Source organism: Candoia aspera, chromosome 1 (assembly GCF_035149785.1).
Source record: "Candoia aspera isolate rCanAsp1 chromosome 1, rCanAsp1.hap2, whole genome shotgun sequence".
Classification (NCBI taxonomy): Eukaryota; Metazoa; Chordata; class Lepidosauria; order Squamata; family Boidae; genus Candoia; species Candoia aspera.
In genome coordinates, this window is record NC_086153.1 from 231,469,412 (window position 1) to 231,494,594 (window position 25,183).

The following is a 25,183-nucleotide window of genomic DNA, read 5'->3' on the forward strand; positions in this document are numbered from 1 at the left end:
TCCAGTCTTTGTGCCATCTACTCTTCAGAATGTTCTCCATACATGAAGAGCTTTGGGTTGTGAGAGAAGGAAGTATTTGGCACAGCTTCATGGAGGTATGGGTCACTGCACTTGAATACACTTCTCTGTGAAGAAGCTGCAAACACAAGGGAGATGGTTTCAATGAAAAGCAACTTGGCATGTATTCTCAAGCCTCTAGGGAGCCTTCTCTTATTTAAAACACAGAGAATCAGCAGGGTACTCAGTTCCCTATATCAGTGTTTAAATATTGCAGGCCACTTAACAGGAGAAGATTCGGTTCAAGTGGACAATCCGGCCAAAAGTAGCAGGAGAAAAGAGTGCTGCCTCCTGCCACGCATTGGCTTGAGAGAGAATTAACATTTGCAGCCAGGCACCTGCTCCTGTAAATGCTGTTGAGTTGGTACTGTGCAACCCCCAGTAACTGGGAAACATAGCAGTGAGATCAGCGGACCCAGTGCTGCTCTTCCTAGTTCCAATCTGACCTTCAGACAAAAAAATGAAGCATGGAACTGATGGGAGCCAGTACAAAGAGGGCAGCAGTTCTTACCCCGTTGCCAAGTCCTTTGTATTGCCTTTGAACTGCTAACTCGGTGTAATAGCTCCCCAGCTTGGGAGAAAACAATTATCCTAGCAGCAATGAGTTTTATTTCCAGGTTTGGTTAACTCACTGGCCATTAAATAAAATATTAAAAAAATATTGAAGGGAAGCAGGAGCTTAAACAGTTAAGGATAACACTGTTTCACAACAGAGCTCTTCCCAAGAAACATAATTTTGTCCCCTGAAGTATAGGGCATGCTTTAAACTCTGGCTGGAGTTAAAGTCTTCTGTTCACTCTAAGACAGTTATGCTCTGATCTATAAAGGAAATTAAATAGAACACATTTGTGTGAAATTATTACCAACCCCAAGATGTCTCTCACAACATAACTCGTTACTACTTTTCACAGAAGTAATGCTGTAGATTTCCTGTAGGTTACCTATCCCACAAGAGACCAGAAGAACCCCGGCATCCTGGAAGAACGGCCTGTACGCCAAGAATAGATTATATCGATGTCATGGTCACGATTAGAGGCTGAGAGCTGGTGATAATGAAGCAGCCTTTCCCCAGCTTGATTTTAAAGGGGGCTTTTCCATCATCTGATCAAAATACTCAAAACGCTATGGAATCTATTAACTGCTTTTTGTGGCAGATTCCTTACTACTTGCCATGGAATTTAAGTGCAGTACTGACCGCTACCCCACCTCACCAAGTAGTCAAAGCACTTCCTTGCCACCAGTTGCACTCACTAGCTCAGAACATCCACCTCAGTTTCAGATATGGGAGAAGGATCTGGCCGGACACATTCGATATTAAGAAAGAGCTCCTCTACCCCACCAACGTCTATGTTTTCTTCTTCTAGGCTGGCTAAGAAGGACGGCAGCTTGCAGTCCAGGTGGTGCTGCACACCGTTGCTCAGCACTGCTTCAGTAAGTGACTGCATTTCTGCATCTGAGATTCCCACATCATAGGTTAGAAGCCCTTGGTTCTCATCACCCATCCAAGTGACAGGCAAAGGCTCAGCAAACTTTGCAGTCCCATTTGTGGATTCAGACAGCTGACACTGAGCCGCTGTCCAATCCCCCAGCTGGGGAGAGGCTGACATGCACAAAGAAAGACAGTCACCGTTAGGCTCAGCTGTTACAAGAGGAAGATAGCTAAGGACAGGGTCCAACAAAGGGCCCCCATTTGTTGAGCCACCGGCATTTTTGGTGATTTTCAGCTCAGGAGCCTCTTGTGGGAGACTAATTTTTATCTTCTCCAACTGTGGACCAACTGTACAACACTTCTCTTTTTCTTCAATTCCAAAAGTTCGCAGGGCATTCTCATTTGCATGGGGTGAAGCACACAGACCTTGTGCAGTAGTGGTGCTCTGGATTCCCGCAGTGGCATCCTCATCAGCCAGAAGCAAGTCTAGCATCTGTTCCAACTCTCCAGCTGAAGCAAGACTATCATACTGCTCTCCCTTAGTCAGATGGTCTAGCATAAATGCATTCATGTCATAATGATTCCCAGCAGCACTATCTCCTTCATCTAAGGCCACCTTGTTCTCAGGTAGTTCTACCACACTCTTTTCAGGACCTGGTGCAGCCTCAACAGTTGCAGGGAGCAGTTTAGCAGACCGAGCCAACTGCTGCACATCTGCTCCTTCTGGTTTAGGACGTCTGGGCTGAGATTGGGAACCCTCATCTTTCAAAGTGCACACAGCATTTGCCACCATTGTGGGCTGCATAGCAGGTGATTCTTGCACCACTTCCCAGCAGCTGCCGTTGATAACTTTCCTGAGCTTTACCCGGCCAATCTGACCTACTTCTTGGGGACGGTTTGAGCTGGACATTGGCTCACTGGAGGTGCGCTTTCTGCCTTTAGTAGATTTTGGAAGGAGAGGGGGGCTCCAGAAGCCACGCAAATGGTTACTATCTTCTCTTTTTGCCTCATCCTTGCCGGGACACTTTTGTCTCCAGAGACGTCCAACAGACCTTGAGGATTTCCTGGATGTCCCAGTGCAATGGTCTTTGGTGGCACAAGGCACAGATACAGGCAGTGAGGAAAGCTTTGGACGGCTGAGCTTTATCTTTTTTGAATCCTGCAAACTGGCTCTAGTGTGTGCATCTCCAGCCTCAGCCTCCTTTCTATGCAGACCACCATTCTCATTACTGCCCTCTATATTCCTTACCATGCCTGAAGGGTGTTTTTTAACTTTTGTTTTCAGGGGATCAGCAGTAATTGTCTGGCCCTTTGAAATCTGTTTGTCACTACTCAGCAATGCTGCAGTAAGCTTTTGCTTCTTTACGTCCTTCTGATCAGTACTGTTGTGGCTACTTATTTCTTTGGAACATGGTATAAAATCACTGCTGGATGTTGCTTGCTTGCCTGCAGCTACCCAGGATGTCAAGCTACCTCCAGAGGGAGAAGAATGAATTAAACTTGTCTCTGACATGGACACTGGACTGGCTAGCTGCAAACAGTTCCTGTTCAATCGCCGGCCCAGTGTTTTTTTTACTAACTTTCCTCCCTCTAACTGTAAAGAATCTAGCTCTGACACCTGAAGCTGTCGTGCAGCTGCAATAATATCCTGGGCTTCTTCCCGGGACACCTCCATTTCAGACGTGTAGAGGAAATCTACCAATTTACGCAACGTCCCAATTTTCAGCCCCCGAATTTCCAGCACCACTTTGTGTCCCTTGGGGGGCATTTCTCGCTCCAACTGCTCTGTGAAGAAGGGGCTGCAGGCCGACAAGATGCAACAATGAGCTGGAACGGCTTCGCCTACAAAGAACACCATTATTAGCAGGTATGTTACTAGCGGACCATCAATTTTGAATGAGGATGTTCCTCATGGGCTAGTCTTTAAATTTTCCCACAGTGAATACATAATCTCAGGAAAAATAAGAATTGTACTGGGTCATGGCAAAGACATATCTAGTCCTACATTCTGTTCCCAGGGTGGCTAACCAGAAGCTAGTTAGAATCATCAAACTCCAGCTCTCTGGGAAGGCTATTTCACTTGCCCTGGCTAAATCAAATACCTACATGCATCTTGAAATAACATCTCCCCAAGCAACTGCTTTTGTACCCTTTTTCTGACAGAACAGAGGAAGTGCAAAGGAGCAGAAGGGGCAGGGTGTCAGAGAAGAATCTGGACTTCATTGGAAGATGGCAGGCTGGAGGAAAAAGCCTGGTCCATTAGCCAGATATTGCCATTCCCAATACAGAGATCGCTTGAGCTGGTTTATATTTTAATCACACTAACTTAAATAATGTATTTAAGTAAGTTTAGGTATTTTAAACTGCATCTTTCAGCTGTTAATTTAAAATAGTTATACTTCTAAAATAAAGTTGCAAGAACAGGGTTCCTGTATAAAAGGGGATATTTTAGCTCACTCTATCCTTCCTGTTTACATCAACTTACTGGATGGTGTTAGAATATGCATTTTAATAAACAAAAGCATACAATACATTCACCAGACTTCCGGTGGGGACACGGCAGACTGAGCAGCTGTGCCTGCGGGCTCCATGGGCGGAACTGACAATGGGGCAATTTTTTTCAGGCTCAGGCAGGTTTTCCTGAAGCCCAGGAGTGTTCTTCGGATGAAGGAAAACACCAGGAATCACCCCATCTGCCCTCCAGACAGCTGCTTGCAGCCAGAAGATCGCGAACAGCTTTTCACATTCGACTGGTAAGAGCTAGCTGGGACGTCACATTTCTCAAGTCGCGCTTAGCCTTAAAGGGACAGTAAGACCGGCCACCCCATTTCTAAATCACTCAATTTATATATATATTTTTAAGTATGCGTACCCTAAGAGAGGCTTTCTACAGCAAGGAGAAGCGGACTTTCTTGGTGCTTATTATTTTGGGTATTACTTTTTAAAAAAACTCTTTTTGAAGTTTTGGAATTCTTTTCCCTTCCATATATAAAGGAGGACTGAGAGTAAGTAATTGTCTTCTTGTTATTATTTTGGTATTAAATTTGAAGATATTAGCATTTCCCTACATGTTGAATTGGCTGATTTAAACCTTCAGCTTTTTGTTTCTACTTTCCCTTGGAAACTGCCTGTTTATCTCGTTCACTTTGTGTAAATATACTCTGAAACTTTTTCATATTTTTGACTTTTGCTGGTTAAGCTCCTAGGGGGCACCATAATCTATTGCTTGAGACATGGAGGATTTTAAACAGATTTTTTTGGACTTCCATCAAGATTTTAAACAGATATTTTCTGACTCCTATCAAATTTTTATACAAGACATTCAGGACACTGTGGAAAATATGAAGTCTACAATGTGTCATCTGGTTGGGGATGTAGTAGATGAAATTGAGGAATTCAACAATGATAGAAATGTTTCTTCTAAGAATGAGATTGGGATTTCTGTTGAGATGCTGGATGAAGATTGGATAGTGGAGTTGGAGAATTTTTTTTTTTAATAAGAATTTTATTAAGTTTCAAAGAAAGATAGAAGCTACAGAAACTACAAAGAAAAAAAGAAAAAACTAAATAAGTGCAGAAACACAAGAGAAATTTTTTTTAAATTACAGAAAGGTGACTTCTGACTTTTAACAGCAAGGATATACAATTTTCCATAATCAATACCTTACTCTATATTAAACCAAAATCACATTATTTCTATAAATCATTCCATTGGCACATTATAAAAATCACTAAATACAGTTGCTCCCTCCCCTTATATTTAAATGAATGAATGAATGAAATACCTCCTAATCAACTCCCCCCCAAGATAACATTTATTTCCTTCCTACTACTATTCTATACATTCCTGTCTATTATAATAAAGATCAAACTAAAAAACATATAAATTGTCTACCATTATACTTGATAATACAACAATTTTAATAATCATATTAAACCCCAAACCAAGCAATATTTTATATACATTAATCTTAATCCAAATTGTTAAAGATAAATGAAATCAGCCAAACCCTAAAAGCAATCCAGGTAAATATTCTTAAACCCTTATCCCACTTCAATAAACAGCCTAACTGCCCCCTCAAAAACTCTGACTTCTCTTCAGAAATCCTCTCATACATAATAACTCCTTCTTTTCCAAGGCACTCCATCAAAAAATCCATTTCACTTATGCCTTGCAACTCGATTTCTCCCTTTAATCAACTGAACTATCCAATCTTCATCCAGCATTTCAACAGAAATCAAAGAGACATTCCTGTTGCTGTTAAATTCCTCAGTTTCATCCATGACATCCCCAACCAGATGACACATTTTAAAACTCATATTTTCCACAATGTTCTGAATGCCTTGCATAAAAACCTGGCAAGAATCAGAAAGAATCTGTTTAAAATCTCAGTGGAAGTCAGAGAGTCTGTTTAAGATCCTCCATGACTCAAGCAGTAGATTACGGCGCCCCCAGGAGCTTAACCAGCAGAAGTCGAAGATATGAAAGAATGTGTTTACACAAGAGAAAGTATAAGCAGACAATTCCCCAGAGAAAGTAGAAGCAGAAAACTGAAAGTTCAAAACAGCCAATTCAACGTGTAGGAAAATGCTAACATCTTCAAATTTAGTACAAAAATAATAACAGGGAGACAATTATTTACTTGTAATCCTCCTTAGTATTTGGATGGAAAACAAGCCAAAGCTTAAAAATAATTTTTAAAAAAAATAATAATCCCAAAAATAATGATAAGCACCAAGAGAACCTGCTTCTCCTTGCTGTAGAAAGCCTCTCTTAGGATACATATACTTAAAATATATATATATAAATTGGGTGATTTAGAAATAGGGTGGCCGGTCTTAATGTCCCTTTAAGGCTATAGCATGGCTTGGAAAATGGTGATGTCCCAGCCTCCCGGCTACTCTTACCAGTCGAGCATGAACACTGTGATCTTCTAGCTTCAAGCCGCTGTCTGGAGGACAGATGGGGTGATTCCAAGTGTTTTCCTTTCCCGGAAAAACACTCCTGGGCTTCAGGAAAAACCTGCCTGAGCCCCAAAAAAATGCTGCGTTGTCAGTTCTGCCTGCTAAGCCTGCAGGCACAGCTGTTCACCATATCCTCACCAGAAGTCCTGGAGTTGGAGAAATTCAGCGGAGGGAGGGATCTGCAAGCAATAAATAAAATTGACTTTTTGGTGAAATGTTATGAAAAAGAAGGGCTCATTATGTATGGGAAGTTTTCTGAAGAGAAGTTGGAATTTTTGAGGGGGGCAGTTGGGCTGTTTGACGTTTTTCAAGAGAAAAGCTCTGTGCACATTGTGGGGATATGTAAATGCTCTGGTTTATTCTGAAGTGGGATAAGGGTTAAAGAATGTTTACCTGGATTGCTTTTAGGGTTTATTTGTTTTTAAGGATATGGATTAAGATGATTATGTTTCAAATTGCTTTTCTTTTTGGGGTTTATTAAGATTAAGATTATTAAAACTGTTGTAGTATTGAGTATAATGGCAGACAATTTATGTGCTTTTTAGTTTGACTTTTATTATAGTAGACAGAAATGTATAGAACAGTAGTAGGAAGGGAATAATTAAATGTTATTTTGGGGGGGAAGTTGTTTAGGAGGTTTATACGATTTTTTTTCTTTATTTTAATATAAGGGGAAGGAGTAACTATACTTAGTGATATAATGTGCTAAAGGGGAATGATTTATAGAAATAATGTGATTTTGGTTTAATATAGAGTAAGAGATTGATTATGGAAAATTTTTGTATATCCTTGCTGTTAAAAGTCGGAAGTCACATCTTTCTGTAATGTTGTAAAATTTTTCTTTTGTGTTTTCACACCTTTTTAGTTTTTCTTTTTTTATAGTTTTTTTGATTTTTCGTAGCTTTTATCTCTTTTAACTTAATAAAAATCATCATCATCATCATCATCATCAAAGCATAAGTACACCTTCCCTAAAGTAAATTTGCTTTGATTTTTGCGGGGTTAGTGATGCTTCTTTAAGACAAATGCTTAGCAATTTGTTCTAGTTATTTTGGGACAACTGAGTAACAAAAAACAATTTCAGACTGTATAAACTACCATTATGTATTTTATTCACAACAAATAAGATATACTAAACAAATCCATAGGCATGCCCCAGCTAAAATTAAGCACTTCAAATGGCCCCCGTAGATTTCAATGGAAGAATTAAGCACAAGTAAAAATAACAGCACTCCAAACTTTTGCTGGCTTAACTTTCCTGAATCTATCATGTATTTCTTTGCAAAATTTCACTATGGCTAAATGTTTCAAGTGCAAGGGCTTAATACTCCATGCCTACTCAGAACCCAACCTCCATATTGCAAGCCACTTTCCTTAAAATGGGTGGGGATGAGGGTGGAAGGACAAAGTATTTGGTGGAAGGACAAAGTATTCTAAATACCACTTTTCCTCAACCCGATAGCCTCTGGATGTGATTGAGAAATTCTAGGAATCACAGTCTGGGGGGTATCAGACTGGGGGAGGTAGAAGAATGCTTTCACGGGCACTTCATATTACTTCAAATCTCAAGGCGAGTCATGGCATTGAGAACAGGGCAATTAAGACATGTTTCCACCATATTCTAAATAAAACCACTACACTAACAAAATGAATAATAGATCTTTGGGACAATTATTAGAGCTATGCAAATCCTATAAAAGGGGTACTCTGCAAAAAGCCAAAGCTACTGCTCTTTTTTTATCCAGCAAAGCAGCTATGCTTACATACATATATGGAAAGACATAGCACAACTTATAAAAGCGCCTGAAAAAAAGGTCTCTCTTCAAAAACACATGTTGCATATAGGCTTCTACAACTTGAAAAACACCTCTTTACAGGACTTGCACAGCCCTAAAAATTATTCAGCCAAAATACCACAACTTGAGCCACTCTATTTATTTTAGGTATCTGTCTCTCAGATTTTAGCATTAGTACCTTCTGCTTGTAGAACAACGTCACAAAATAAGTCAGCCCTTTGCTGGCGATGGAGCTGTAGGAACACCATACGGAGTAGACGAGAATTCCTGTACAGAATCTTGGGATTTGCAGCTGAAGAACTCATGGTAGCAGATCCTTCCTTCATCATATACCAGACTTCTATGAAATAAATATTGCCCAGGTTAGCATTGCACCTAAAGTCTATGCTTAATTCTCACTGAACTGCGTTCAATAGGATTTATTCCAAGTAAATTCACAGTATGTTCAGAATTTACTGTCTAATTGCACATTACTTGGCATAGGAAAGATACATGCACATTTTCCTTCATGTTATTCTGTCAAAGTTTGCCTTTAATTCTACCTGCAGTATTCTGCTAACATCAGAGAAATATATTAGTTTTACCTCAATGAATATATTCTAAAAGAGCATTTCTGAACTGCCTAAATAGCCTGGAAGAAAAGAGACATGTGGATTTTTCAATCTTGCCAGACTGATCGTGATGTTAAGCACAAGTCCTAAAACACAGGACGAGAACAATTCAAACTACAGGCATCATTAAATCTGGTATGCAACTGCTGTATTATCAATTTTGCTAAATGCCACAACTCTATTCAAAGCTTTATGAAACAACTGTTGGAGGTCCCAGCAAATCAGCATGCCTCATTAGCATGCAGATGAGGTCATTCTAGGATGCAATTCTCTATGTGCTTCTGGAAGAAGCTGTTTGTTGTCCCTCCCACATTTCCTCAGTCCTTCCTCCTCCACTATCTGGGAAGGGAGCATGCAGCTGCTGCTCCTTCCGTCCTGGGCACCATGCATGGGCCTGGAGTCAGGAGGTTCCCCCTTTCTGCATGCAGCCTTTAGCAGCAATGAGGGCTAAGGGTTAACTCAGTTTAGGGAAAGAAAGAACAAGAATAATTTTTTTCTGGATGGATGTAACTGGACCAAATAAATAAGACTTTCTTTTGCTTACTTTTGAACCTACTTTGTCTAAGCGTGCGATTCTTTATGCTAAGTGTGTAAGATCAATAACCTATATTTCTCTAACGTGCTCAATAATACTATTTTAGAAAATATTCCTTTTCTGTGCACGACTTTTCGCTGTATTAAGCTCTGCTCCGTTCAGTGGTCCTAGCTGTCCACTAATGGCTTCAACAAGAAGGCACTGCTTAATTCAGAACCATTGCACTCCATGAGTAATACACTGCTCTAAATTGTACTCCTTCACATCACATAAATAAAACTTTATTTGAACTTTACATAGAAGGGTTTTTCCTCTCACCACATTTGCAGCTATAGTTCAAATTTTGTCTACTGTGAAAAAAAAACTTGCCACTTTTGGAAGGCACACATTCTACTGCCAGGGGTATGTGATTTGTCTGGGGTGGGAGGCAAGGGCCTCAGCTTCTCAGTGGCACAGGGTCAAAGTTTTAATGAGTGGAGCTAAAACAAAAATTAAATCCCATTAAATTAAATTTGCTAAATAAAGTTATGATTATTTCCCACATATTTGATAATTTTCCTTTTCTGATCACATTAAAAATTAGAATTTTGGAGGGGCTCAGGAAGGTACTTACGGCCCTGGGACTTAGGCCTGTGCATCCCTGTTTAAAGTGAGGCCACGCAACTTTCATAAACTCAAGGCGTATCCATTCTTGCAAGGCTTAAGCATTTTATCTCAAACCCACTAACAATGCAAAAAAGGGAGCAAAATTTTCACTTCATCTACTGATGACCAAAACAGGAAGCAGACAGATTGTAAGTTCTGTACTCATTTAAAGCTTAGAGTCACAACTGAACAAGAAAATAATATGCATATAATTAAAGAAATCAGAAAACTGTCAAATATTCCTCACCAAAATCTGTTGTTAAAGTAGTCCTATAACTATCAAATTAGGCAAGACATTCACTAATTTATTTAACAGACTAGTTGTGCAGAATATATTTTTAACCTGATACTTCAGTAATAAAAAAGTCCCCTTTTATCAGAAGTTATACTGTTGTAAATGGAATGCCTTCAGAAAACACACTAAACCATGTTTTGTTTGGTTTTTGCTTAGCATTTGAACTCAGCCAACTGTTGTTTTTTTTCATGGTTAACCAAACCATGGCTTAACATATGAATCCATTCACTGGGCACATTCACATAACAGGTCTTCTGAAGTCTGGCACTACCTGCAAATAAATGACCTACGCAGTAATCCACCACCAGAAAATCAAAGTAATTCAGGCATGCTCTGATTATACTGAAATAATAATTCTTGCTAGTGGTCCAGCAATCTTTACTTCCCAGTTTTTAAGGGGTTGCTTTGAACAGTTTGCCTTCCCTCACCAACTTCTTGTTCCTCTCCTCCTGGATACTGGGAGTGGGAGGAGAAAGGGAAGCAGATGGCACAGGTAGAGATGCCCGAATTAGCAGCTGTTCTGGCTTCCTGCCTGTGTGTCCAGTAGCCTGGACTGTCCTCAAAGTACAGTATCTTCCTTTTCCACATACAAGTTACATAGGCAGTTCCAGGTAAATTACCCAGTAACAAACCTTAAATAAAAAGCATGGCTTAGGCGCCCTACTTTAACCATATTTTGACCAAGTTCACGGTTCACATGACATGATATACTGTTCAATAACATGTCTTAGTGGTCATGCAAACACACACACTTTATAATCTTCTAAAAGGGTTTGTACCATATCCAAAGATTGGGTTGCTCTTACCATAAGATTGTAACATTTAGGTTTTCCTTTTTGTCTGATTTGTCAATTTTTTTCAGATAGAGCTCATTGTAATTTTTTTATCTTACAATTTATAAATTCAATCATACTGGTTAAAGTTGTCAATTACCATATAATAATCTGATTTTAATATTGATTTAACTATTTTAACTTTCAAATCAAGACATTTTAATATGTAAATTTATATCAATGTCATTTACATGTTTTTGGTCAATTTTACAGTGCTTGTAAACTTCTTTCTTTTCAACTTGCTTTTTCTAAAACAAAACAAAACAAAACAAAACAAAACAGCCACTACATCCCTCCTTCCCAATCCCATTACCTGGCACTTAATATGCACCTTAATCTAGAGGGTATATTATCTGGGTTTCCTTGTTGGCAGACAAGTGAGTAGCCATCAACTCATCTTTTGACAACAAAGTCTATAAACTGCATGCTATGTGAACTAAAATTTCCTTTTGCCTGTGCTCAACAACCTGCCAGTTTCATTGTGTAAACTCTCAGTTTATCATTATGTAAAAGTAAAACTGCTCCTTTTTCAGTCCTCTTGAAATTAAAATTTTTATCTGTTCTTTTAAATGCATAGATGCTGATATGCCATGGCACTTTAGTTTAGAGGCTCCTTATTTCATACAGTTGATTCTAATGCTGTTGTATCAGTTGTTTTATTCCATGTCTCTCCTACACTTAATTAAAAGTGCTTAATAAAGCTAGTACTGAATGAAAACTCCTAGCTAATTTCTCCACGCTCTATCACAATCTCGTCATCTCATCATTCTTCCCTCTAAAATCCTCTCTTAATTCCATGAACTTTTAAAGAAAAAGGAAAATGTTCCAGTGCTCTTGATAATTTTCATTGACCTTTTCTATAACAATTACAGATGAGGGCAATCATACATTTCCTATCTGACCTTTCTGCATACTTATATTGTTTCTGACATTCTAGTCATAAGGCAGATCTAGCAACATCTGAAGCACTTCCAGATGGGTTTGCACATGCAGATTCAGCAAACCCAACAGCTAAAAGTTTGCATTTTTCCTGTTATTGTAGTAGCTCTTAGTTGGAGCCCATTCACTAATAGGAAGCAGAATCTTTCAGACATATGCATTAATGGCCCAAATCTATCTTTGCTCATATTCTCATTTTAAAAGCAAGGGAGCTGCTAATGGGCATTAAGCAGCACTTATCTACATTAATGCTGCAATCCTGTATATGCTTACCTGAGAAAAAGTCCCACTAAATTTATTTCCAATCGAACATGTGTATGAGTGCACCACAAGTGATGTCTGGATAGAAAAAAGTCCACCAGTAACTTGTGTTATATCTTTGAACCAAAGTTAAGGCAGTTGCTAGTTATGGATGCTTTGTTCTTCACCACCACACACATACACAAATGGTTAACACCAGGGAGAAACCACACTAGCTTATTTTTTACCTAAGGAATTTTATCCATGTTGGTAATAACCAATCTTTCTAATTTGAATTTTGTCTTTTAAATAAAATTTGATTAAAGTAATATTTAAAAATGTCTCTCCAAAGCAGCAAACAACCCATCTAAAATAGAGATGCAACCTTCACAACTAACAAACTAAAAATAGCCCCAAAAAATGGAGAAAGAAAAGGGGCAGCAAAAATTTTAAATAAATAAGTAAAATGAATGGCTAAATGAGAATCTATAGCACCTTTCTCTTCAACTCCATCACATTAGGCTGAGGATGATAGGAGTTGTAGTAGGGCATACCTAGAAGGCACTAGCTTGGAGAGAGACTGGTTTATAGTTACCAGGGAAGGTTCCATTTTCTCCAATACTCCATTGCCTCGATCCAACTCCTTCCCCACGTAAAACTAAGAAGGCAGTGGTCCCTTCCCTACTCTTCTTTCCATCCATCCATCCATTCATTCATTCATTCGTGAAGTCCCACGGAAGCTTTTTCCCACCTTCACTACGGGACCTTCCCTTGCCCGTGCTCCCCAATTCCCACGCTCGCGTGGGTTTGCCTTCCAGCCGCGGCCGACAGTGACAGAGTGGCGCCTGCGACACTCGAGAGCGCGGAGACCCGCACGAGCCCCTCCCCGTCACCCACCCTCACCACGCCGCCTGGGCAACGTCCCCAGCAGCCGAGCAAAAGAGGGGGGAAAACCGTACCCGCACGCGCCGGTCACGCCCCCTCCCGGCGCCTCGTCTCAGAAACAGCCCTCCCATTGGCTGTAGCTCCAGCCAATAAAGAGAGAGGCTGGCTTTTGGCGGGATGAATCACGGCTTTAAAAAAGAGCAACGGAAGAGGGAGTGTTAAGGTAAATGGTGGGAAGTTAAATTGCGGCTGTTTATTTTTTTAAGCGCTCTTATAAGTCAAAGTTCCGCTTAGCAACTGTACATAGTGACGTGAGAAGGGAGGAATCAATAGCAAAAGTGTTTTTCAGCTTGTTAAAGGGGCGCTCCATCATTTCGTTCCTTCCCGGTTGTTAACCACGACTCGGGTGGGCTCCCGTTCTGTTCGGTTCCTAACTAGCAAAGAAACTAAGCTGACAATAATAATAATAATTATTTAATAATGTATTAAATTTGTATGCTGTCCGACTCTCAACGATTCTGGGCAGTATCTGAGAGTAAATAGGGGCTAGATGAGAGTTACCAGAATAATTCTTTCGTAAATCGCAGCAGATCAGGAGGAAAACATGCAACGCTTTCCAGCAGAAAAATGCAGCCGCGCGCTTAAAAGTAAGCTCTTGCAGTTCTTCCTGTTCTGCCAAGGAGTACCAACTCACCTCCTAGAAACAACAACATGATCTATTTAAAATCAAGGTTATTCTCTCTAGTTGCTGACACATTAAAATAGGGATAGGACCTTTATCTTAAATGCAATTATTTGTAAATAAACTCTACTGAATACCGTGGACCCTAATATTAAGTAAAATATGCTTAGGATTACAGAGAAACGATGTAGTGTAAACTTTGCTACGTAATAGGGAATTCAGACATTGCAAACACCAGGCGGTTTCACACCACACAACTATGATTTGCTTAATCATGATTTACTGAATACATGCATGGGAACATGCAACATGCTTAATCACAGATAGCAAATTGTCAGAAGGATGAAACTCCTTCCTTCTCATTGTTCTATCCCAAGCTGGGAATTTAATCAGAATAACCAGACGATAAGTGGAAAGTCAAAACATGTTTATTCACCCAAAGTTGTCAAATTTCTTTGAGTGGGTGGCTGTGCCAGGGATTAATTTTCTTCAACCTTTTATAGGTATTTTGGCCAAATTTTAGCCAATCAGAATGCATCAGCCTATTACAATAACCTTTGCTCTGTCAGCATGAACATCTGCCCTTTTCATATCCTATTCCTTCTGTCATGGACATCTGTTTTTCACATCCTATTCAGATGTTCTCTTATCTCAAAATTATGGCAAATTTCCTTATTTACGGTTAAGCAGAAATCTCTTTATCAATAGTAAAAACACAAATGGGCACTTTACCTTTCCTGTACATGGGTTTTCCTACAAAATATATGTCTTCCTTTTCTACATAATACACTCATTTGTCTAATCAGGAACCAGCTACCAGCATTACATCACAAGACATACTGTATGTCCTTTCCTGATTGTAATCCAATACTATGAACCCAGCCACTCTTAGTTTTACAGCCATTGAACTTTCTATTTGATTCTCAGTTTGAACAGCAAGTATTAAGAAGACCTTTCCTTCTTATCTTTTTCTCCCCATAAGTCTCTGCTTACAGGGCATAAAATCTGCACATTTTAATTATGTTGTTGGCTACGTTAAAGGTATTTAGAATGGAAAATGTGGGCTAAATTATATACATACATACATACATACATATCACAAATGCCTAGCAGCACCTATGAACCAGCTGCTAGCAGCAGACTCCCACCCAGACTGGCTAACACAAGATAGGACAGTGCTGATCATGAAAGACCTCAACAAGGGAACAACACCATCCAACTACTGGCCAATATCCTGCCTCCCCACAACATGGAAAGTCCCATCAGGCATCATAGTCATCAAGCTGCAGGACCATATGAGCTGGTACATGAGCACAGCTCAGAAGGGCATTGGGAACAACACCAGAGGCTCCAAACACCAGTTGCTCCTAGATAGAGCAGTCACTGGAGACTCAAGGACAGACCAATCTGAGCACAGCCAGGATTGACTACAGGAAAGCCTACGACTCAATGCCACACACATGGATCTGTGAATGCCTGGTGCTATACAAAGTCAACAGTGAAGCCATTAGTGGACAGCTAGGACCACTGAATGGAGCAGAGCTTAATACAGCGAAAATATGTGTACAAAAAAGAATATTATCTAAAATAGCATTAATGAGCATGTTAGAGAGCCCACCCAAGCATAAAGAATCACACGCTTAGACAAAGTAGGTTCAAAAGTAAGCAAAAAGAGTCTTATTCATTTATTTGGTCCAGTTACATCCATTCAGGAAAAATGATTCCTGTTCTTCTTTCTTTCCCTAAACTGATTTAACTCTTAGCCCTTATCACTGCTAAAGGCTGCATGCAGAAAGGGGGAACCTCCTGACTCTAGGCCCATGCATGGCCCCCAGATGGAAGGAGCAGCAGCAGCATGCTTCCTTCTCAGATGGTAGAAGAAGATAGGACTAAAGAATGTGGGAGGGACAACAAACAGCCTCCGCCAGAAGCGCATAGAGAATTGCATCCTAGAACGAACTCATCCACATGGTAATGAGGCATGCTGATTTGCTGGGACCGCCAAGAAACAGGACACTAAGGACCTTCCTCAAGAACTCACTGGGACTGTGGAAGACAACACAGAAAGTCAACTCAAGATAGCCTGCACAAGTGGTCATCAAGTGCAGCATATACCAAGGTGATGCACTGTCCCAACTACTGTTCTGCATGGGCTTGAATCTCCTCAGCCAGATTATCACAAGAACTGGATGTGGCTACAAGTTCAAGAGTGGAACTACCATCAGCCACCTCCTCTACATGGATGAGATCAAGCTGTATGCTAGGAATGAATGAGACATTGACTCACTGATCCACCTGACACGGATCTACAGTGAGGACATTGGGATGTCATTCGGACTGGAGAATTGTGGCTGGATGGTAGTAAAGAGAGGGAAGGTAGTTAAGACTGTTGGGGTGGAACTACCAGCAGGCCACATAGCAGACATACAGACCAGCTACAAGTACCTTGGTATTCCACAGTCACATGGGAACCACAATGAGGAGGCAAGGAAGATAGCAACATCCAAGTACCACTAAAGGATAAGACAGGTCCTGAAGAGCCAGCTCAATGGGAAGAACAAGATCCACGCCATCAACATGTATGCCCTGCCAGTCATCAGATACCCTGCTGGTATAGTGAGCTGGCCAAAGGAGGACATGGAGGCGGCCAATGTGAAGACCCAGAAGCTCCTCACAATGTACGAAGGCTTCCACCCCAGAGACTGTACACCAGCCGGAAAGAGGGTGGGCGGGGTCTGGTGAGTGTCAAAGCCACTGTCCTGGATGAGTCCCAGAGCATCCAGGAGTATATCAGTAAGATGGCACCTAAAGATGAGATGTTGAGAGAATGCCTGAAGCAGCAGCAGACATGGAAGAAAGATCAAGCAGACCCAAAGTGCAGACTGTGCAGGGAGGACTCAGAGGCAGTCCAACACATAGTGGCAGGGTGTAAGATGCAGGCAGGAACAGCATACACTGAACGGCACAACCAAGTAGCTGGCATTGTGTACAGGAACATCTGCACAGCATATGGGCTAGACCCTCCGAAGTCTAGATGGGAGATTCCACAGAAGGTCATGGAGAATGACGAGGCTAAGATCCTGTGGGACTTCCAGATCCAGACAGACAGGCAGGTACTGGCCAATCAACCAGACATCGTGGTAGGAGACAAGGACCAGAAGACAGCAGCGGTGATAGATGTAGCAGTGCCAACTGACAGCAACATCAGGAAGGAGGAGTATGAGAAGCTGAAGAAGTACCAGGGCCTGAAAGAGGAACTAGAGACAATGTGGAAAGTAAAGGCCACAGTGGTCCCAGTGGTGGTAGGAGCACCCAGGGCTGTGACTCCCAAGCTGGGAGAGTGGCTCCAACAGATCCCAGGAGCAACATCAGAGCTCTCTGTCCAGAAGAGTGCTGTGCTTGGAACAGCTAAGATACTGCACAGAACCCTCAAACTCCCAGGCCTCTGGTAGAGGACCTGAGGTTGAGGAAGACACATACCACCCATAGGGGTGAGAAGAAAACTAAAAAAAAATTAGACCACATTTTTGGCCTCTCGGAATTTCAAAAATGCAAGAAAAATTTTAACAAATCAGAATCCTTTGGCAATGTAATTACTTTTCTAATTACAAAGGAGTAATGGAGACTGTATTAGTCCTCTCTCCTTGTAAGGAACCTGGGGCATGGGTCAGGCCTTCTCAGTGGCAGCCCTATCTTATGAGATACCCTATTCCCAGAGATTTGAATGGCCCTTACCTTACTGACATTTCATAAGCAAGCTAAAGCAATGGTGAACAGAAGACAGCTCCGATGACTGTGACGGAACAAGGAGCCAGCGAATGGATTGGCCTCTCGGAATTCCTCTCCAGACAAGGAGAGGACTCGGAATCGCCCACAAGTGCTCCATACAGTAGCTCCCCATGAGGAGACCATAAGACTGCGGTCTCCAGCAGGTTTCATGCTCTGGGAACCAAGGGATCGTCATCTTTGCCCAAGCCATGGTCAGTGCCTTTATGGCACAAGCTTGGCATACTTCCTTTCTTAACCGCTTCCGGAAATAACTTGCTAACTGTCTTTTGGATATTAGGAACCTTCAGAACAGCAAGTTTCATTATACCGGGTGAGTCTCCTTCAATCCTTAGTGAAAAACGTTTTATGACTGTTTAAGGACTTTAAAAATTCTTATTTTGGAATAAACAGCAAAAGGGTGATTGGAATGTTGATTTTGGAAAGTTATAAACGGACTAAGGGGCCAGATGGATTTGAAATAACATTTTGAAATTAATTACAAGAATCATTCCTGTGGTTGTTTAGAATGCTATAAAAATATATGAAGATTTTGAAATTAAGTATAAGAAACCTTCCCATGGTAAAATGCTGTTGATTAGAAAAAAAGATGATAAGACGGGACTTTGCAGGTTGGATACTAGAGGGAACTAGAAAGAACTAAAGATTATAATTAAAGGAGAAGAGACCAACTAATGCAGAATGGAGCAAAATAGTCTAACTTTGGAAGAATTCAAGGACATTTGGGAACAATGAATTCAGAGGTTACTCTTAAGATTGTCTGCGATCATAAAAATGGATTTAAAAGAGGTTATAGAAGAAGAACAAGTTTTACTGGACATGAGTGAGACTGAGGCTGATTCAAATGTGGATTTAAAAATGACAGGTTACAAGAATGATATGGAAAAAGATGTTACACTGGATATACAAATGAAACCGGTTGATGTCTTAATTAAAAGGGATGTATAAATAACAAACCAGAAGAGTGACTTGGATAACTTTCTTATTTTGGATTTACAAAAGAGACATGTTAAAGTTTTGAAGGAATTTCTGAGAAGGGACAAAGGGAAAATGAAAAGAAATCAAGTTCTGGGACACTATTTAAAGGGATTAAAGATCAAGATTGTTAAAAGCAAAGGGCAGGAATATAATAGTGATTTATTTGATCAAGTTTAAAATATATATGTTGTTGTTTCTGGTAATTCTTTTGCTGACCAGGACCAAATGACAAGGCTTTAAACATTTGTTTATAGATAAGATATGTGATATGAGAAGAAGAGATCTTTTGTTGTATTTTCAGAGAAAGTGATAAGTCACTGTGTCGAAAGGAAAGGAATATAAAGGAAAGTTGGTTTATTTGATTAAGGTTAAAATATATATGTTGTTACTTTTGGTAACTCTTAATGGACTTTTGCTTTAAGAATTTGTTTATAGATAACAGATGAGATATGGAAAGAAGAGATCTTTTGTTGTAAGTATCAGAGAAGGTGATAAATTACTGATATTGTTTGTACTTGTGATGAAAGGGGAAGTCATTTCTTTATACATTTTTCTTTTTTCTTTACTATAATTTTTTTCTTTTTTATTTTTTCTTTGCACTTTTTTCTTTTCACTCTTTTATATTTTTCTTAGTGTTAGTTGTTTTTATATTTGTAATTGTAAACTTTAATAAAATTATTATTAAAAAAAAGCCAAAGCAATTTAGTCTCCATGTGCCCTTGCCTCTTAAATTAGTTGTGGCACCTATTATTTTTATTGATGTGTTTTTATAATGTTATTTTAGCTGTCTATTTTTGTTTTTTTGTTTTTTACTTTGTTGTACCCTGCCCAGAGTTCATCAGGATTGGGGGTGGTTTTAAATATTGTTATATAAATAAATAAAATGTGCAAATGATATGCACGCTTCCTTTCCATCCTTCTGAATATCATACAAGTGTGTTTATGATCAATATCATGTTCCTGGTTTTTTTTTCTGAAGATTTTGAAAAATATGGGTTATAATTTAGATATCTGTGAAAACTGAGTCTCTATGTGTTGACTTTGTCACATAGAACATAAACATGTGAATTGATTCCTAAAGAAGATAGCAGAAAGAAAATGTTCCCTGTATGGGAAGTAGTACATTCTTCTTTTTCAGACATTTCAGAAAGAGGTAGGCAGAAAAGCAGGGGATGAGGTTCCCCTGGTCTCCTGGCTGACAGATGTGGGCAAGCACATTGCCCTTCACTTTTACTATCCCAGGGCAACAAAAAGGTTGGAATTTTTGTTTAACATAAAGCAGATTCCATAAACATTTGGAGAGTTGTGCTACTGAGTCAGTACACCACATACACCGCCTAGTTGGTGGGATGCAGGCCACAGCATGTTTGCATTTAAGTATGCATGCAAAAGATTATTACATTTCAGTGATATATAAACAACTGAGGGCTGAATTAATTACAGTGGATATGCATCCAATAAATGAATGAATGAATGAATGAATGCAATCAATCAATCAATCAATCAATCAATCTCAATGGGAATTAGCAGCCAGGTTTCCAGGGGCCATTCGCTCACTAAGTCTTCGACAGAGGACTTTTCTAATGTCAGGAATACTAGCGTTGTTCAGCCTACCTGGACATAGGAGCAGGATTCAGTGTGTGCTGGACATTTAGGACGGTGATTGTTGCTGAAAAAGAAGTAGTCAGTCTCCTGAGATAGGGCCAATAATACATGTGTGTCCAAAGTACCACATGGCTTTGGATAGAGGAGGAGATGTTGCCCACAAAATCCAAGCAATTAAACATCCATTACAGTAACTACATTTCAAAAAATCAGATAAATACTGAGTACTTTCCATCAAAATTGAGCCAGATTGGCTAAGGAAATACAAGCAAAGCACATTTCAGTGAATAAATTCACTTATCATGTAGCTAAGCACAAACATGTTACGTTTGGCGTTAGTTTTGTGTGTTGTGAAAAGCCAGCCATGGTGGTTTATAAACTCTGGTATATGGCTTAGCGTGTTGTATGAATTCAACCAATTGTGGTTTATTCAGTTAAGTCTTTATTTAAAAAATCAATGGATTTGCATGAGTTAACCCAACTGGAATTAATTCATATTTGTACTGTGGATGGCATTTAGTTTTGAATGGGGATTTTGGAGCAGGCTGGGCTTTCATCCAGGATTCTTGGGATATAATAAATTTGCAAGCATTTAGTTTATTCTGATTCTAGTTTTAAGTGAATTTTGCCTCTCTTTGATTGCTTCATAGTTGATCTGTTCATTACAAAATGAATTTGGGACAGTTCTTGGGATTCCATGTGAGATACTGAAACATTTTGCACCAAAAGTTTGGGGTTAAAACTTTCATTGGTGACAGTTGAAAACATTACCACTGGCGCAACAAAGATTACATGGTTTCCCACTCTGGCATGATAATCAGGAATCAGGAGCGCATCTTTCAGCATGCGTATGCACGTGCACACACAAACTGTGCTTGCATCCAATAATGAACACGTAAATACAGGTAGTCCTTGTTTAGCGACTGCCTTGGACAGCAACCATTTGCAGGTACAACGATGAGGAAGAAGTAACTTTGCGACCAATCCTCTCATTTACGACCTTCACAGATCTGTAAAGCAAAGGAAAACTGTAGTAAGATCATAAGCACAGTTGCTGTTTCACTTAGTGACCCCTTCACCCAATGACTGACCATGCCAGACTAACGTCACTTCCACTTCTGTCGTTAAGTGAATCACAGCGGTCATTAAGCGAGATATCACATGACCATGACTTGTGATTTCACTTCTGCATTCTCCATTAATTCTGCTTGTTGGAAGCTGGTTGTAAAGCTTACAAATGGTGATCACATGACTGCAGGACACTGCAATGGTCATAAATGCATGTGGTTGTGAAGTGCCTGAATGGTGACCACATGACTGTGGGATGCTGCTATGGCTGTAAATGCAAGGATTGGTTGCAAAGCTGTTTTCTTTCAACCATTATAACCAAATGGTTGCTAAACAAGGCAGTCAGTAAGCAAGGACTACCTGTAGAAGTTTTAATGCAGGTTGGTGAATTAGATTTTGTACACATTACTGAAATCTGATGTGACGTAACGTGTGTGAAATGCAAGGATTCAAGGACATAGCTTATTCAAAAGGAATAAGCCAGACAAAATGGGGGGAAGAATGGTTTTATATGTGAAGGAAGTGCACAAATGTTTTGAGATCCAGGAATCTGATCATGAAAAGACTCACCTCCTTGATGGCTCACAGGAAGGTTGTTAGAAAGAAAATGTAAAAAGTCTCTGCCCTAATGCAGGCAGGGATATATTGCTTCTAAATGGGAAACAGTTCTATTACTTTTAGTTCTTGTAATCCCATCCCTTTCTTCTCAACAAATCTTACTAAAGAGAATCCTGGGAGGCTTATTGCTTGGAAAGAACCACTTTCATTTTTAGGCAGCTCCTAAAAAGGCCGATGCTGATTCTCATTTCAAACTATTAGGGTCAACAATGGAAAATTGCTTTTCTATCCAAGAAATTTTTTCACAGGTCCTCTGCTTGGAGCTCTTAAGGAGCAGGACCAGTGCATGGAAAGGGTGGGGCCAGAGCCAAAAACAGACAAGGACATCCTTTCTGTCATGGATACTCTTCTTCTTCCTGTCCTTCATTTGATTTCACTTTTTGACACCCTCTTCTCTCTTTTTCAAAACACAAACAGTTTTCATCAAAAAGTTGAACTGGTCTCTTACATAAGTTTTCAAAATTAAGCTAAGGGCTACATGAAATGCCAGAGATGACATATGGCATTCAGCAGCCACCTGTTGCATACCTCTGCAATAAACCTGGTTGACAAAAAGCCTATTAAAGCAAATAAACTCTGAGGTTCAATTACATAATTACTATCATCATCATCATCATGTAACACTATAAACATAGTAGGCTATTGGGAAAAAAAGTAAATTGAACTCTGAGAATCTAATTTTTCAATTGAACACAACACTTCAGTTCTCAAAACACTGCCCTTCTTTTCAGTGGAATCTGCTGCCATTGCATTAGGAAGCCAGACGCAGGAACCGATAAAAAATTGGGCAAGAGAGTGATTATTTTTGATACTCCGAACAAAGTCGACCAATAAACACTGTAAAACTCCCTTTATAGTTTTCCCTAGGGAATACTTTGTTCATGACATTTATGTATCATCAATCTTAATGCCCTTCTCAGGATTAATTCTAATGCACATTCTTAATGGCCTTTAAGGTTTGGGTGAGATATTTAGTAATTACTAATTCCAAAACTTAAGTTTCAATGCTGTTGTACCCACCCCAACAGAAAACCGTTCCTGAGCTGAATTAATAGACACTCTCCAACAGATGGCACCTATGCTTCCCTCATACACTCACCTTTCTTCACACAGAGAAAGTACCCGCCATGGTCTTTCCTGTGAGGCCTCATCCTTTATACCGTACACTCATTTGCTGTTCGACTGTTTCTATAAAGGTAGCTATGTATGTTGTGCCGCCGTGAGTGATTTCTGACTCAACAGCTAAATGGGTCAAAAGCCGGTACAGGCATGAAAATAGAAACAGAACAGTAGCATGTGAAGAGCAGAGAAACTGAGTGCACAAAAATTAACTACTTACCCAAGGGCAAGTAGCACAGTATTCAGTCTTGCAGGGAGCCAACCTTCTGGGTACGGTGAGAATTTCAACAAACTTGCTGGATTGTAGAACTATAGAAACAGTTGTAGATGGAAGGTAGAGATGTTGGTATGTTAAGGCACCCTGAGTTTAAATGTAGCCAGATTCTTATCGCTGTTCATAGTAGTAATGGAAAGTATTTGTAAACTGCAGGTAGAAGCTGCAGCCATTGAACCGTTAAGTCAATGCAAAACTAAAGTAAACTGAGCCTATTTTAGCACTACAACTTCCCCCCCCTCCACCCAAATAATCTTAGGGAATACTAACATCACCATCTAATGAAATAAAATATTAAGTCTTTATTTGCTTTATATCTTAGTTCCCTATTCTGGGGAGTATTCAAGATGGTGTGCAGCATGCCACTTACACTGTTTCTTGGTAATAGGCAAGCAATAATAGTAGATAAAACAGCAAAATATTTTTAAAGTGCCAATAGAAAGATAATTCCTATTTTTTGGTTTTATTGCAATGATAACTGATGCAGAACTTAGAAATAAAAATTTCTACCTTTTTACACTTATGCAAAACAATCTTGTGATACTACGTAACAACAACATTGTAAGCTGAGACATTTATTCCTATAATACATGAGAAATATCTATTGTGTGATTAGTAAAATAATAATAATAATAATAATAATAATAGATTCTCAGCATAAACTAGCTACATTTTTATGTCCAACTACAGAAGACAGAGTTTCCCAAACAAGATGTGAACACATGTTATATTGGCACGAGGCTGTTTTTAACCAAGGTACATCCTGCACTCAAAGAATGATGTATATGAACCCTAATTAAAGCCAAAACATCGTTTCCAACATAGCTAAATCCAACAGATGAGGTAAGAGAGCAAAGCAAAGTAAGAGCAAAAGAAAGTGGCTTATACCGTATTTGTGTATCCATCATCTTTATTATCATGAGGAGAAGGCTAGAGGATTAATTAGGGGGTCCTGAAGGGGATGGATGTCCCCTTTATTCACAACCATGCTGCCTAATTAACCGCAAGAGATGTCAGTAGCAAAATATTTAAGACCATCAGTCAGCTTTTATACTTTTTTGACAGTAAAGATAAAAAGTTTATGTGTGTCAGAATGGTGTTTTATTGACAGAAGCAAAGCTGGAGAAAAGGGTGATAAAAAAACCTGCCCAAATTACAGAGCTGAAATCTGTCAGAGGACGCAATAATCCTGCCTAGTTTTGGTTTTGTGGTCAAAAGGAATGTTTACGCACTTTACTCGCATTGTAAAAGGACACATGGAGAATTTTTAATTGGCTCAGAAGGCAAGCTTGGTTTCTGTTCTGACACTTCAGTTTCGACCATTCCAGTGTCTTTAAAGAGTTGAATTTATTGATCTAGATTGTTGTTAAAATCATACCGTGATTAACAAAATACTGAAAATAAAAAATAACATAAAGCAAAACATTAAAAAACAGCAAGCAGAAACAACAACAACAAAAAATACTCATGCCACTCTACATAGTTTGGAAATACAACCACCCAGCCACCCACCCACCCACACACACACACACATGTAATCCTTATATCTTTTTTGATATAAGAAAAAAATGAAGGCTGTATGTGAATAAACCAATATTTAATTAAAGGATTCTTCAAGACTGTTTCCTACCATATTAATTTTTCCAGCCTATTCTACTTCCCACATATTTGATACAAAGATCCAAAGAAAGTTATACTGTACCTTAGTTTTTCAGTGTGTAGCTTTAGTAACCCTAACCTAAGGACCAAAATAGAATTCTTATTTTCTTCCTTTCTATTAGTTTGTGTTAGTTTTTAATCTTCTTGTTTAAAGGCTTTAATTA

General features: G+C 39.5%; 1 protein-coding gene across 1 annotated transcript; it reads right to left on the reverse strand.

The window, feature by feature from the left end:
- On the reverse strand, nucleotides 1-23,220 carry BTBD18 (BTB domain containing 18). The gene is made up of 4 exons (XM_063289114.1): nucleotides 23,067-23,220; nucleotides 8,426-8,587; nucleotides 1,309-3,328; nucleotides 1-136 (listed from the first exon to the last, which is right to left on the reverse strand). The coding sequence occupies exons 1-4, from the start codon at nucleotides 23,116-23,118 to the stop codon at nucleotides 103-105; spliced, it is 2,268 nt and encodes a 755-aa protein (XP_063145184.1). The 5' UTR covers nucleotides 23,119-23,220; the 3' UTR covers nucleotides 1-102.
- Between the last annotated feature and the right edge of the window lie 1,963 nt (nucleotides 23,221-25,183).